The 14,369-nt window shown below is 42.8% G+C and overlaps 1 protein-coding gene across 2 annotated transcripts; it reads right to left on the reverse strand.

The window, feature by feature from the left end:
• Window positions 1-256: 256 nt before the first annotated feature.
• Window positions 257-13,932, reverse strand: c1qtnf1 (C1q and TNF related 1). 2 transcript variants are annotated; one of them, XM_035406019.1, is made up of 4 exons: window positions 13,708-13,932; window positions 5,076-5,245; window positions 4,666-4,784; window positions 257-3,165 (listed from the first exon to the last, which is right to left on the reverse strand). In XM_035406019.1, exons 2-4 carry the CDS (start codon window positions 5,243-5,245, stop codon window positions 2,615-2,617), a joined length of 840 nt encoding a protein of 279 aa, XP_035261910.1. In that variant the 5' UTR covers window positions 13,708-13,932; the 3' UTR covers window positions 257-2,614. The 2 variants fall into 2 exon arrangements, with proteins under 2 accessions (XP_035261910.1, XP_035261909.1); XM_035406018.1 differs by having other exon boundaries at window positions 5,076-5,248; window positions 13,708-13,930.
• Between the last annotated feature and the right edge of the window lie 437 nt (window positions 13,933-14,369).

Below are 14,369 nucleotides of genomic sequence, written 5' to 3' on the forward strand. Positions count from 1 at the left end.
TGCATTGCTTCAGTGTATATCCAGCTGTATGAATGAATGCAATGTTAATGCTATGTAAAAGCTGTGTAAGTCGCTCTGGGTAAGGGCGTCGGCTAAATGCCTGTAATGTAATGCATTATATTTGCTGTGTTTTTGGGCCTGTGCCGCAGGGCTGGGACGATCCCTCCAGTCCAGCACATTCCTCTGTGCTGCGTGTGTTTGGCAGGTACACAGATGGAGACTGTGCCAGGGGAAACAGAGCCACGGCTCACGAAACTTCATGATTCACCCATTTATTATTGTTCATTAGCATACTCGTTCATTATGGACTGCTAACATACTGTTCTAGAATGGTTCCAAAGTCATTCAAAAGATTCTCCCAATTTGACTGACCAGCAGAAAAGAATGATGTATTATAAGAATGTTTTTTTTTTTTTAATTTTTTTAAACAAAACAAAAAAAACATTTACAGCTGTTGACAATAAAATCTTTTTCTGACATACAGCTCTGGCCTTCCGCTGAGGCAGATCCCTGGCTTATTAGATCAACAGTTAGCTTTGGAAAAGATTCATCCGATTGGCTTTGATGAACCCGTCTAAACATATCCATCAGGAAAAAGGAAACTGGAGTTTACTTTTTAAATGCCGCACAGTAAAACAGAAAGGAAAGTTTGTCTTGAACTGATACAAAACTAGGCTGTCAAGGCTGACATTTAAGAGCCTTTGTTATTGTTCAGTTTAAACATTTTTACCCCAGATAATTCATTCCCATGAGCTGTTTGTAATGCATTATCGTGTACGCGTATAGTATTTAGTGTTACGATTTGTTCAGTTGATTTCTGTAGTGATAGTGAACACATTCATGTACAGTAAGTAGTAGCAATGTCTTACGCACCATGTGGATGCATTGATACTTTGTGACTCAAGAAAAATTTACATACAGATATGCATGTATACATTTGTTACAAAACTATAGATTGATTATCGTTGGTCCTATTATTTATTAGCACCATTATATCAATAACCATTTTTGTGCAAGTTCTTTTAAAAGCACCGACCTTTTATAAAACCAGTTTTAAGGTAAATATTTGGATTCAAATAACATTCTATACAAAATAGTACCTCTTAAGACCATTGCACATATTTCCGAAACTTGGTTCAGCTAACACCATGTCATGAACATCATTCCAGTCATAATGCACCAGGAGTCACAGCAGATGGAGATCCATGTCATTATTCCTTAAAACACGAAAGCTGAGATTTCAAATTCCAGGGCTGGGGGGCCACAGTGTCTGCAGGTTTTTGGTTTGCTTTGAATCAGTAGCCAATTTAGGCCTTCAGTATGAATTGGAGCCAATCGATGATTTGTGGCTGTAACACCATAAACCAGCAGAAGCTGCAGTCCTCTGGGTTTTGGGTTTGAGATCTCTTCAGTAAATGTACTTAGCACTTGCAATGTGAAGACTCTTTCCCTGGAAATTAAGCTTAATCAGTTTACTAAACACAAACATACCGCAGGATCGAGTGGGGAGAGCTCCATCTTTGTCTGAACCTCAGGAATATAGATTGTGTGTGTGTGTGTGTGTGTGTGAGTGTGTGCACGTGCATGCATGCATGCATACGTGCGTGCGTGTGTGTGTGTGTGTGTGTGAGAGAGAGAGAGAGAGAGAGAGAGAAAGAGAGAGAGAGAGAGAAACTGTTGACAGCAGAAAAATTTTGCCAGTTTTTTGTACATGGATTTTTATCCTTTTTTGTGTTCTGTAAAAGAAGAACAATTGATCATTAGACTTTTCTTATGAAGTATGTTGCTTTCTTTGATTCAACACATCTGTTCTGAAATTAAAACAGATATTCTAAAACTTAAATAATATTTTATTTCACAAGCATTTTTTTGGTATAAAAAAGCACCTTTCCTGTTTGACTTCTTTTAATTGTGAAGCAATGTTTATTTATTTCGTGCATAAATAAAAGCATTTAAATTAGGTTAAATAAATTTTTTAAGAAAATCCAAAAAAGAGACCATTTGAAGGATGGGTGTATGATGGATGATTTATATGAATATTGCCATGTCTTGCCAGCATTTTTCTGTGTTATTTCAGTACTGTATGTACAAAATGTGCAGCTGGCAGGAATCTGTTGCAGTCATATTTTTATGACTGCAACAGATTCCTGCCAGTAACCTAAGGTGTATTTTATAAAGCTTTTGTTTGGCACAAAAGGTATGTGTTGTCTTCAGAGGTCCGATATTGGCCTACTGGCTAAAGTTGACTTCATTTTTTTAAACTACCAGTATCAATCTTTATTAATCTGTTTATTTTAGCAGTAATTTGCACTGGCTCAAAATGCTATTTATTCCAAAGGGAAATGGATACAGAATTAAAGCAGCCAGTCCAGTGGCAAATTGCATACTGATGCTTATTTCAAGCCAGTTTTTGGTCTGTTTTTTTTTCCCGGAAAGATATGAAAACCTCTCTCAGCAATATACTTGGCAGTGATTATGCAAAATACAATCAATCATAAAGAAAACAGTTATAAAGACTTATAAACAGTCATGAAGGAAGTACAAAAAACGAATATGAAAGCATTATGAGCAATAAATGAAAACACAAGCGACCTCAATTGAAGTGGCAGAGACGCTAGCCCTCGTTCATGGCTTTGATCAGGTACCCGCTGAAGGTGATGTAAGTGTCATAGTCGTCGCTGAAGACAGCGTTCTCCCTCTCGCCCTTGAAAAGGCGCACCCACACCTCATCGTTCTGCTGCAGGTCCAGCATGAAGCTCTGGCTCTGCATGATGCTGCGGTCGCTGGGCTGGGCGTACAGGATGGCCATCTCCTCCTCGTTCTTCATCACGTGCATGTACGTCTCCTTCTGGTTCCAGGTGTGCACGTTGAGGCTGAAGAAGTAGATACCGGGCACGTAGCAGTAGAACTTGCCGGTGAACATGTTGAAGTGGTTGTACAGGTTGACGAACTCCCTGTCGAAGACCAGCGTCTGGTAGTAGTCATTGCTGTGCAGGGCCTTCTTGCGCCCCACTGAGAAGGCGGAGTAGTAGGTCTTGCAGGGGTCCCCCGGGGGCCCCATGTTGCCCTTGGTGCCCTTCATCCCGTGTGGGCCTCGCAGCCCCATCTTCCCCAATTTTCCTGACTTCCCATAGGGCCCTCGCTCTCCGCTATCCCCTTTCTCACCTGCAGAAGGAGTGGCAGTCAGGTATCAGGGCACAGGAGCTAAAGGGGAGATGCTGTTGTTATCAGAGTCGCATCACTTCCTAGGACATGTTAAAAAGTTTTGTGGGCGACTGGTGTCAGACCTGAAATAAATGCCTGCAGACCAGCTATATTAAATTAAGATTGATTTCTGTTATAGTGCCACAAATTCACTTTAGCCTGCCCTCTCTCATACTGTATGTGACTCTGCCGTGTTATGGCTGCTATATCTGAGTGATGCTTTCATCTTTCATCCGATCACAAATAATCTTTCAGTACATTTCCAAAATTTATATCATCCATATAAATGCAGTTTATTTTAATCGTTTCATGTCAATAAATTTCAATCTATTTATATCAAAAGATTGATGTCAAGCATAAAATTTCTTCAAATGTTACTTATAGCAGAACTCAGGCAGATTTATTGTGTGGTTATAACGGCATTTGTTAAAAGTGTCCCATTACGGGTTGTCAGATGCTTGTGTGCACGGTCTGGAATCATATCCTGACCGTGCCCAGTGTGCTGACTGGTGGGCAGTCCTCTTGGGTGTCACCTAATTGGCTGCAGCGACTTGAGAGTAGGAGTTGTTGGTGACTCCTCGACTCCTGACTGGTTGGTTAGGCAGCTGCAGTCTGCGCCAGCTACACAAGTCGTGCAGCCCTCCAGCGTAATGGCTGCTCTGCTCAGCGGGAGAAAAGCGGGAGCTGGCTGCACGTGCTCCAGAGGACACGTGTTCGTCTGAACTTTCCCAAATTGCCCGAGGATATAAATTATGCATTCCAAAATGGGAGAAAAGAGTTTTTTTTTAAAGTGGTTTAAAAAGTCAATGAATAAAATTTTCCCTTACAAAAAAAAAAAAGAGATTAGGCTCGGCAGATGTGAGGCTTGCGCAGTTATAAGAAGCATTTTCTGTATTTTGTTAATGGCAGGGTGTGGTCTTCAGCCACCAGCCACACTGTTGCCCCCTGTCCTTTGAGAGTCATCGGCTAACCTCGGAAGCCGCTAGTGGGCAGCCTGATTTCTGGCAAGGCAGAAATCTGCTTTCTGCTTTCACATGGGGTGCTATATTTAATACCGGGACAGCCAAAGTGATGGTTTTTTAAGCCTTTCTCAAGCATTCATCCTATTAGGTATATCACTACCCTTCAAAAGTCTTCCCATTCCATCCTAAAACTGTCACTCTGCTTTCTGGTAGTGCTATTTATTTGATGGGGGAAATGCTCTTATTCAGGGTGACCTATACATCTTATGCTCTCTAGTCTTTTCATTCATGCCACTGCCTCTTTCCTGAGGCAGCTTAGGTGAAGCTCTGCTCCAGGGTACAGTAGCCTTCTGGTCGCATGGTCAAAACAGACTCCCAAGCCTCCCATTTGACCCTGACCCCCGTTTTTTACATGTCCTTGTGACCGTATTGCAGTCTGTTTCATTAGCATGTGCATGTTTTAATATTCCATCCTGTTTTGATGCGTGCGGCTCCCTACCTTTCAGTATAGTGATGTTTATTTGCGGTACGACCTGGTATTGTGGGAGGGGATATGGATACGTGGGACCTTCTTCCTCCGGGTCACAGCAACGCCGACACTCTGGTCTTCTTCCCCCGCTGCATTAGGAGACACACAGAGGCACAGAGGGCGTTAATACCACTGCACCACATTCATTAACAGTCCTGTGAAAACAAGGGTCCTCACCTCTGCCAGTTCTCCCAAAGGGATAATATCTGCACCGTTTCAGGTCACAAGAGGGCAAAATGTACTCATAAAATGCTTATGCATTTTGAATTAATTGCATTCATTTTTCTCATTAAAGAGAGGGGGGCCTCTCTGGTTTTGGTAGAAAAGAGGAACTGTATTCCTCTGAACATTTTAACAACATAGAACATGTGACGTGTCACCTGGTGTCTCTGTGGAAGTCCCTGGGGTGGTGGCTTGCCCTGTAGTCGTATCGTTCCGGGTCCCTGTCGGGGTAGGGGGGTGTGTAGGGCTCGGACACGGTGCCCATACAGAGCAGCACCAACGTACACAGGCAGACAGCAGGGCCAGGGAGCTTGTGGGTCTGCATCATCTGCTAGCAGGGAAATTCTTCCTTAGAATATACAATACTGTAGAACCTCAGAGATAAGAACTCTTTGGGAAATGGGGGTTGTTCAGAGCTGCAATTTAATTCACATGTGAAAATGTCCAGTTCACATGTGATCTTTTCACATGTGAATATTTTACTTCACATGTGAAAATGTTAAATTCATGTGTGAAATAGATTTTCACTTGTGAAAAAGCTGATTTCACATTAGATTTTTTTGTAAGGGACTACAAATAAAGAAAAAAAGTTCTCCATGTTCTGTATGTTCCACTAGCAAGCTAGGTAAATGCTAGTGTGAGTCTATTATGTAGGTTATCCATGAAAAGTGAACTTTCATTTCTATTCATTTCCAAAGGAACACTGAGTCCTCCAGCCCTCCAGTTCAAACATATTTTTCTTTACATCAAAATGAAATTGATTATGTTCCCATTCATAAATTTGATTGTGTGCTAGTGAACACTATACATTTTTAAAAAAGGAATGCACAGGGTTCTAGGTTTAATAAATGATTATAGTTAAATATGGGATTCACGCAATCGTGAAAAGAGAACATAGAGAAATGAAAACAAGACGTGTCCTCTGAATCACTCTATTTAGGTGTTTGCCACATCGCTTTATCTAAATGCAAGTTGCTATTTTGTTCCATTATGTCTAATCTCTTGATGAAAATAAGTGCTTTGTTATCCAAATTCAGCATAATATGGGGAAAAACATATTTCTGGCAGGGATTCACTAGTGTGCAGCAGACACGTGTGTGGCTTGGAACAGGTTTAGATTCTTTATCCTCCTTTCTGTTCTTTTTCAGGCTGTTTACTGCTCTCCATTTGAACTGCGGCACACTTCAGCCTCAGCACTGGCTGCCAAACCCCAGCGAGCACGGTCACCCAGCCCTCCAAACACGCAGCTCTTTTTAGATGTCATGCTTTTGGACGGGTTGGCAACCAAAGGCTGTCATCAATCTATTCTCCTTAAAAAGCATGCAAAGAATTTCACTGCAGCTCCAGCTTGTTTAGATTATGCTGAGCACTGACTCAGGATCAGCCATCGGTGAATGAGTGGGACCATGAAGATGAAGCTCAGGTGGGCTTTGGTGGATCCATAAGCACACCATTGTAGGTGCTGCTTGCCATTGGAAAGATGAGGTCAGTGTTTTGTCTGAGACAGCACGGTGCCTGAGCAAGGATAATACCTCTCACTGTGCCTTTATAATAATAGGCTGGCAATGGGCTTCCCTCATCTGCCTGCCCACATGTATTGCTTAGATGTACCTGCGAGCAAAAGTAGAGTAAAACGATGGGTGTAGGTAAATGTTTTCCTTTGGCCTTGGATTCTTGCTAATTTTAATTGAGGTCACTGAATCCTGCCCATAAAAAGCAAAGGCAAGAAAAGTAACCCCAGGTGGCTTCTCCCATTCTGATTTTGATGTGGTTGAAACCACTTGAAAGAGTTGCTAAGCAGTTGTAGAACTGCTTTTGGAAAGCCATTAAATCTCTACATCATTCTTTTGAAGTTAATTGCAATAACAATAAACCTTCAGAACAAACCATTCTGAACACTGAAGAGCTCATTGACCAAACAAAGGCACAGAGTGCAGCAGTTTTCTTTTTTGTATGCAAAGCCATGGCTGTAATTTATTGTGAATGGCCCTGGCCATCAAGAGTCTGAGTAACGGTTTGTGCTGGCTGAAGTGGTTGATGGATTGGCTGTCAAATATGATGAAAAACAGGAAGAGAGATCATGGACAAACAGCATCTTCACTGTCTATGCAAACATGCAAACATACAGAGCCATGGATGTATACCAGGAGAAAATAAAAGTTACTGTATGTATGTACAGTAACAATATGTATGTATGTATGTATCTTCTTTTTAGCTATCTGCTTACAGTGTATGAGTGAGTGAGTGTTCATAGACAGGCTTCTAAAATACAGATTTTTGGATACTTCTGGAAAGGAGTTTGAATATATATGCTGTATATGTATTAAGGATTTTCATTGTGCTTTTAAATGGCATTTGTTCATGAATGCATTCATTTTGCTAGGAGATATTTACTTTAACTTACATTTTGCAAGTTGCCCTTCTCTCTTGCTGGATACCTTCTCAAGCAGTTCACTTTAGCTGCCTTGCCCAGTGACACATATACCAGACACCTCTGAGGATAGTGAATTTTGTTTAGGTATATATGCTAATTGCTGTGCTGCCAGGAAGGAATATTTTCAATGGAGAATTTATGAAAATGATCAAAGCTCAATTTCTCACTTCACAAGAATTAATGGGGGGCATCCCTGTTTTATAATCACAGGGATCTCAGCTTCTGACTTTACTGAATAGTCAGCGATTTAAAACTACTGAAAAATCTTTGTCCTGGAGGACAAAGCATGAAGGTTTCACAGCCAGAGATAAGGAAACAAATGGAAGGGAGGCAACTGGTCCATAAAAGCTCACTCACATTTGTCTATGCTCTCTGCTGCAGGGATCTTCATCTCCCTTGCTTAGCTGTAGCTCTCCTCCTCAGATTGCCCTCTCTGTTCTTCATTCATACCCGCACTTCTACTCTGGCCGGCTTCCCTGTGAAACTTTTCCTCATTACATTATGTTCCTAAACGTTTCACTTTTGCTGCTGGAGATTCTTCTGGCTGGCACTCATTGTGGTTGAATATACAGGCCTGTTTTTGGCTGCAACTGAAGACAGCCTTGCAAGAAGAAGCCATGTCACTCACTTGTATTGCTCACATAAAATCACACTACACATGACCTTTGGTGAACTTTCATTTTGCCTTCAAACCTGTTTGCTGGTGGTGTGGTGCATTTATATTGCACTAACCAAACTGCATTTTATATCACATTTGTAAATTAAAATCTTTTTCTTTTGCTTTGAAAAAGTTTGTTGCTGCTCTGAATGAACAAGACAATTATAAGACTAAAACAAAGGTAGCCTTTTTTACAGTCAGCTTCATAAAAACAATAACTTGTGCATTTTATTGCTATTTCTTCTTTATTTCTATTATTCTTATCAACTATTATCACTATGTATGTTCAGTTAAAGAAAGAAGGCAAATGGAAACCATTGTAGTTCACACAAAACAAACCATTGTATTCTGGCTGTATTAAGAAATCAACCATTCTTGTGCAAATTATTCATTCACATGACATAATTTTAAAATGTCATATTATTATTCTGCTTAATGCAATGAATAGCTTAATACGATAGCGACAGCAATATTATGATCTGAGCTGCAGTCATTGAACATCGACAGTTAACTATTGGTGTTTAATGCTTCTGCTTTTTAATGCTTTTCAAGGTTTATCACACCTTAGCTCTCAAAGTCAGGTTTGCACAGGAATGTATTTCAAGTGCAGCTGAATACGATGAATAGCTTAATACGATAGCGACAGCAATATTATGATCTGAGCTGCAGTCATTGAACATCGACAGTTAACTATTGGTGTTTAATGCTTCTGCTTTTTAATGCTTTTCAAGGTTTATCACACCTTAGCTCTCAAAGTCAGGCTTGCACAGGAATGTATTTCAAGTGCAGCTCAACGGATGAACCTGTGGAAGCCTGACTGACCAGTGGGGATTGCTGGTGAGTGATGACATGCTGTCATCCCAGCTGCAACCCCTCCATCTCTGGGTGACCCTCGAGCCAACTGCATTATTGTTTTTCAGGGATGCCAGCCTCAGTTGGCACAGTCTGGACTGTGGGGCCATCCATGCACATGAGCAGTGTCTTAACAGGATGTGCCACCCATGCACATGCATTTTCAATAGCTGTGATTAGGAAAACCATCTGATATATGTGATATGTGATATAATTTTACACACTAATGCCCAGAGATGCAAACCCCAAGGATTCATCAGCTTGAGGCAGTAATATACCATCTATTGCAATGAAATATGGCCTGGTGTAAGCAAGGTGCAGGAGGACCGCCTTCACGTTGCAGTTAAGCTGGATCCAACTGTGCAGCAAGCTACCCTAAAGGCTGTATTTCTTTCAGTGTGAAAAGGTTTTAATAACTCACTGACTGAATGAGGGTGAAGAGTGCAGAAAATTCAGTTACGGCCTGTGAACTGTTCCTTGGCTCCTTTTTTGTTTTGTTTTTTTATAATGCAACATACTTTTTAAGCCCAAGAAAATGTGTTGGTTATCACAGTGCACAAAATAATGTGTTTTGTAACTCTTATGTTCCTCATTTTGTAACTCTTGTGTTGTTGCTGTTACACTGCCAAGGCTACTTATATACCGTGGAACTCGGATTTCAACAATGTGTTTTCTTCATTAAGTGTGTAAACAGGAGAAGGGGAAATAATGTGGCATTGTTCCTTCTTTCATATTTGCAAGAATGCCTCTCATCAGAAATACAAAAACATAGCCAGTCATAGTTCTAAGCCCACCGTTGCAACCTGTGTCAGTAAGGAAGAGCACAAATAATCACATGCTCCTCTCAGAAGTCCATTCTGCCAGCCACCTCTTCTTTTAACTCTGCAGCCCCCCAGCTGTTCTGCATATGTCTGCAGAGAGAGCTCACTGGGTTGAGCTTCGCTCAGACAAGTTTAAAAAAGCAACCCTAAAAGCGTTGCCAGGTGGCTCATCCTGCTAATATACTGATAGCAGACACCCTGTCTCCTTGCGCAAAAGGAACACCTCCGATTGACTGAGTGTCCGAAGCCTGCCTCTATCAGCTGCACATGAAGTTTATCACTGCTACGCAATGGCTGTGCAGCTCAGCTGCTGGGCTGCAGGTTAAACTATATCCACTGTTGTCTTCCAGTGTGTTTGTAACAGAAGCCCAAACTGGCGCAGGCTGCTGGGATTCTTTTACTCACTAGGGATTGCAGCACTGGACAGTGTGAGCTTGTGTAATTTACTTATCTGGCATCAGAAGATAAACACTAGGAAAGTGAGCCTGGGCTGTTTAGTGAGATCGTCACAGTTACATGTACCATGTAAAACAAAGTTGCATTGTCAAACCATACGCATGATTTATGTTCACTGAATGGGTTTGGACTCCAGACACGCATTGTACTCCTTATATGGCATGCGTCATTCTTGCTTGAGTGGAATTACACCAGCCTGCATCTTGCAGCCTGTATCTTATACGGGTTCAGACGATGTGTCCTGGAAAGTTCAAAGCTTTTTGAGGGCAGCTTTGGGATGACAATAATCCCTGACTAATCTTTTCATGTGCTGTCTTATGTGTCATCTGACCTCCCCCCTACCAGCCTCACAATCATCTTCCATTATTTTACAAATGGACTGCCTGGTGTTGCATTCATAATCCCCAGTGTAAGGAAGGGAAGGCAGTGGATGCTTTAAAAAAAAAAAAAGGCGAATGCTCTAATTTGTGAAGTGGTCCGCAACGTAAGTTTAGCCATTAATGTGACCCCTTCAGATCAAGTTCAGAAGCTAGAAACCACATATTCTCCAGTCTGTCTCCTCCACTGAAGCCTGCTTCCTGGGGTTTTAATATCTGCACCAGGCATATGGCCTTCAGGACAAACTATCTGGACCCGATGTGAGGTGGAGTGGGCTTGTTATTTATTCTTTCCACATCTTGTGCATTTCTAACACCGCCTTTCCCTCGGCCCCATAGGTCTGTTTACAGCACTCTGGCTCTGGACAGCAATGTTCTGGGCTCCAGTGGCTGCTGTTTCTTTAAAGTGAATGTCTTGCGTAACCCGAGCGTGTCATTACTTCCCGTATTCTCCAGAGATCCCAGCACTGGGAAATCATCATCAGAACTTATTCAGAGAACATCTTAAACTTCCCCTAGCATGCAGCACATCCCGTGCCCTGAAACCTGGGACAAAAGCTCAGTTGTCACTATCTGCGCATTGTGAAGAGAGCGAGGAGCCAAAATTTGCTTGAATAAAGGCCAGGTCATGCTCGTAGCCTAGTTTCTCCTCTTTTTGTGGAAGTGCTGTTTAAATACTTCACTCCCACAGGTTTCCCCGCAGCTCAGCTTAGCGCCACACGTTGACAAAACCACCGAGTCACGGTTCGTTGCAGCCTTATCGTCAATCAAAGCTCTGTTTTTAACGCAGCACTTCTCAGCAGCTTGCGTGTTTCGACTGGTTTCTGAAAACGTGCAACTGGAGACTGGAGGGGCTTAAATCCTCCAGCTGTCATTTGGAGGGCGATGTTTTCACGTCTTTAAATGGCAATGAATCATTCAGCAAGTCTCTGATTGAATTAAAGTCCACCATCTTTGTGGATACGGTAGGGGGGTGGGGGTCCCGCGTTAAGCCTCACTCTAAAGCTCTGCCAGGTGCAGTTCAAGTGGACGGGTTGTAAATCTCCCAGGGCGCACTGCTGAGTTCAGAGCCACTTCCTGCCTCTCAAGCTGCATGCTAAGCTCTTTTGTTTTTGGCCCTTTTTTTCATTTGCACAAGAAATAATTGGGCGACATAGTATCATATTGAGTTTGCCATTGTTGTAATCTTTTTTTCCTTTTCTTTTCTGTAAGTTCAAATCTGTTTCAGACATACTCCAGACTGAAAACCGTGGTTTGGATTCAAATGAGGCAGGCTATTTAGTCTTTACAAAGTCCATAAATTACACCCACTCTCCCAAAAAAGCTTGAGAGCCCATCTCAACAGGACGTTGCATGATATAATAGAGCTGAGCGGTGTGTGTGGGGCGCAGAGGGTGAAGCCCCTGCGGGCGATGAGGTGGCATGGAGGAGGCCCTGGCAGCCTCGTTCGTAGGCTTTGCGCCCCGGGCACTGCGTGCCCCCCACTTGGCCCACCTCCCGACCCCAACGCAGGGAAGAAAGAGCACAGTGTACGGGCCATGGCTGCCACTGGTGGAACGAAGAGGGAAGAGCGGCTGCTTTTGGGCAGGTGAGAGGGTGGGGGGGGGGTGGTTCTCGTGCTGTATCCTCTATAAGCACAGACCACCTGTTTGAGCATATGACCACAGAGACTGAGAGTTGGCGTCGCTGTGAATGACAGGCAGAATTACAAAAAGCAGCCCAGAGAAATCGCTCTCAAATGTGTTGCGTGCGCACAGCCATCACATGTGTTTACCACCATTTAACAGACTTAGTGTTTGACAGACCAAGCTTGTACCAGCCTGCTCTCCTTTTGTTCCAGCTGTGCATTCACTGACACGGTTCTCAGATACTCGAGTTTGACTTTGCTGTGACTGTGCTTCCAGCATTCAATTGTTTTCTCACTTTTTTAATTTAGTGTAAAATGCACCCACTCATTTTATGTTATAAATTTTAATATTCTAGGGCACAACCCTCAGCGTGGTTTTTTTAAAGAACTCCATCTCACACATTGTTACTCAAAGCAGTCAATCATGAGACAGAGGCATGCAGTTGGGAGGGGGGGAGCAGGGGGGATCATTGGAAATGTGATTTCCTCTGGGAACAGAAGCTGTTTTCAATGCAGTCTGAACCAATGGCATGGCGGGAGGGCCACATCAGAGCCTGGAGAGATGAAGCAGAGCAAGCTGGAACAAAGCGCTCGTTTGGGCTCTGTGCTTGAAAAACACAGTGCACTGTGGAGGCACCATCAAGCCACAAGTGCACAGGGGCTAATGTGCTCATTTGCTTTTGCACAGACAGGCATTTCTCCCTCTCATTCCAGGCATATGGAAATTAATGGTGGAAATGAAGTCATTTCATGTGGGCTCTGTGATGGCATGCCTAAAGAATTCTTGTCCTAGATTTTTTTTGCTCTTGTTTGTTGAGAATTGATTACTATTTGAAATATGCAGTTATCAAAGTGGGATTTTTTTCCTAGAATTTTCCAAAAGCAGCTGGAACTTGAAAGCTGCACCTTTGTAACTGGGAAACGGTCCCAGTACCATGTCCTGTGAGAAAAGCATTAGCAAAGCACAGCTAAGCTCAATATGGGACAGCAGGTGAAACGGTACACTGGGAATAGAGTATGAATCAGTGCAGCTGGTTTCTGGCCTGTCATTTTGAATATTGAGGAACCAGCCCTGAAAATTTCCAAAAAACATGAAGTGATGTGAGTTAGGTAAGGTTATGAGATAAACTGAAAGAGCCAAAGCAAAATTGATCAAGGCCATCAATGCAGCTACCTGTTCGGAATGTCTTTGTTAGTTTTGGTTTAATGAACTGAAATGCTTTTCTAAGGTGTTATGTTATTATCTGATCAGTGTTGGCAAATGTGACTCTAGTGGGAGAGATTAAAACTGTTCTATAATTGTGCAACAGAAAAGTTAGTGCAAAGTTGACCAGCAAAAAGGACTAACAAAGGTATACTTTTAAGCTTCAACTACTTAATAAAGGTGCAAATCACATCATATGCTGAATCCAGACCTCTGCCATTAAAAGGTTCACAAAAGCAATAGCAACTTCAAGTGCATATGAATAACTGTTATGCAGTGCTATACTAGTCCTCTTGATTTCCACGGATAATGACCTTCAGTAAATAAGAAGCCTTCCAGGGGGTTCCAGGAAGAGCCCTACCTGTTTGTGTTATGAGTGCCGCCGCACGGGTCTGGAAACAGTCAGCTTGTAGGCGCCGCGGATGCCGGTGTCAGTCAGCCCAGAGTCTTTGCCCTCTGTCGTGTGCCTCCGTCAGCCTCACTGCAGCATCTCCCTCGCGCTCTCCCAAACACCGCGCGCGGCCAGCAGCCACAGACCTCCGGACAAGCCGCGGAGGGAGAGAGGGAGGGAGAGGGAGGAGCAACAGACAGCTAGAAAGGGAGGGATGAAGAGAAAATAAAAACAGGATGAGAGCGGAAGGACGGGCAGGAAGAGTGAGTGAGAGTGAGTGTGAGAGAGAGAGGGAGAGTGGGAGAGGGGGAGAGGGGGAGGGAGCGGGAGACTTGGTGCTCCTCTCCCTGATTGTACAGTACACGCCCAAGCCCAGGTGTCCATGGAATGAGGCAAGCAACTGGCACAATCCATCAGGACCAAACTTCCTCGCTTCATCCCCACAGTACACTTTTAAATATGTTTCTTATTGTCCCATTGAAAGTACTGTCAGAAAGGCTCTCAAAAAAGTACTATTAATCCCCAAAAGTCTCTCTTTGTTTTCTGGGAGGGAGGGAGCTGAAATGTATTCAGTATTTATTTGAGTAATGATATTTCAAACAGTGCTATGAATGGTTGAGCCATTTCATACT

The sequence above is a fragment of the Anguilla anguilla genome, chromosome 2 (genome assembly GCF_013347855.1).
Source record: "Anguilla anguilla isolate fAngAng1 chromosome 2, fAngAng1.pri, whole genome shotgun sequence".
NCBI lineage: Eukaryota > Metazoa > Chordata > Actinopteri > Anguilliformes > Anguillidae > Anguilla > Anguilla anguilla.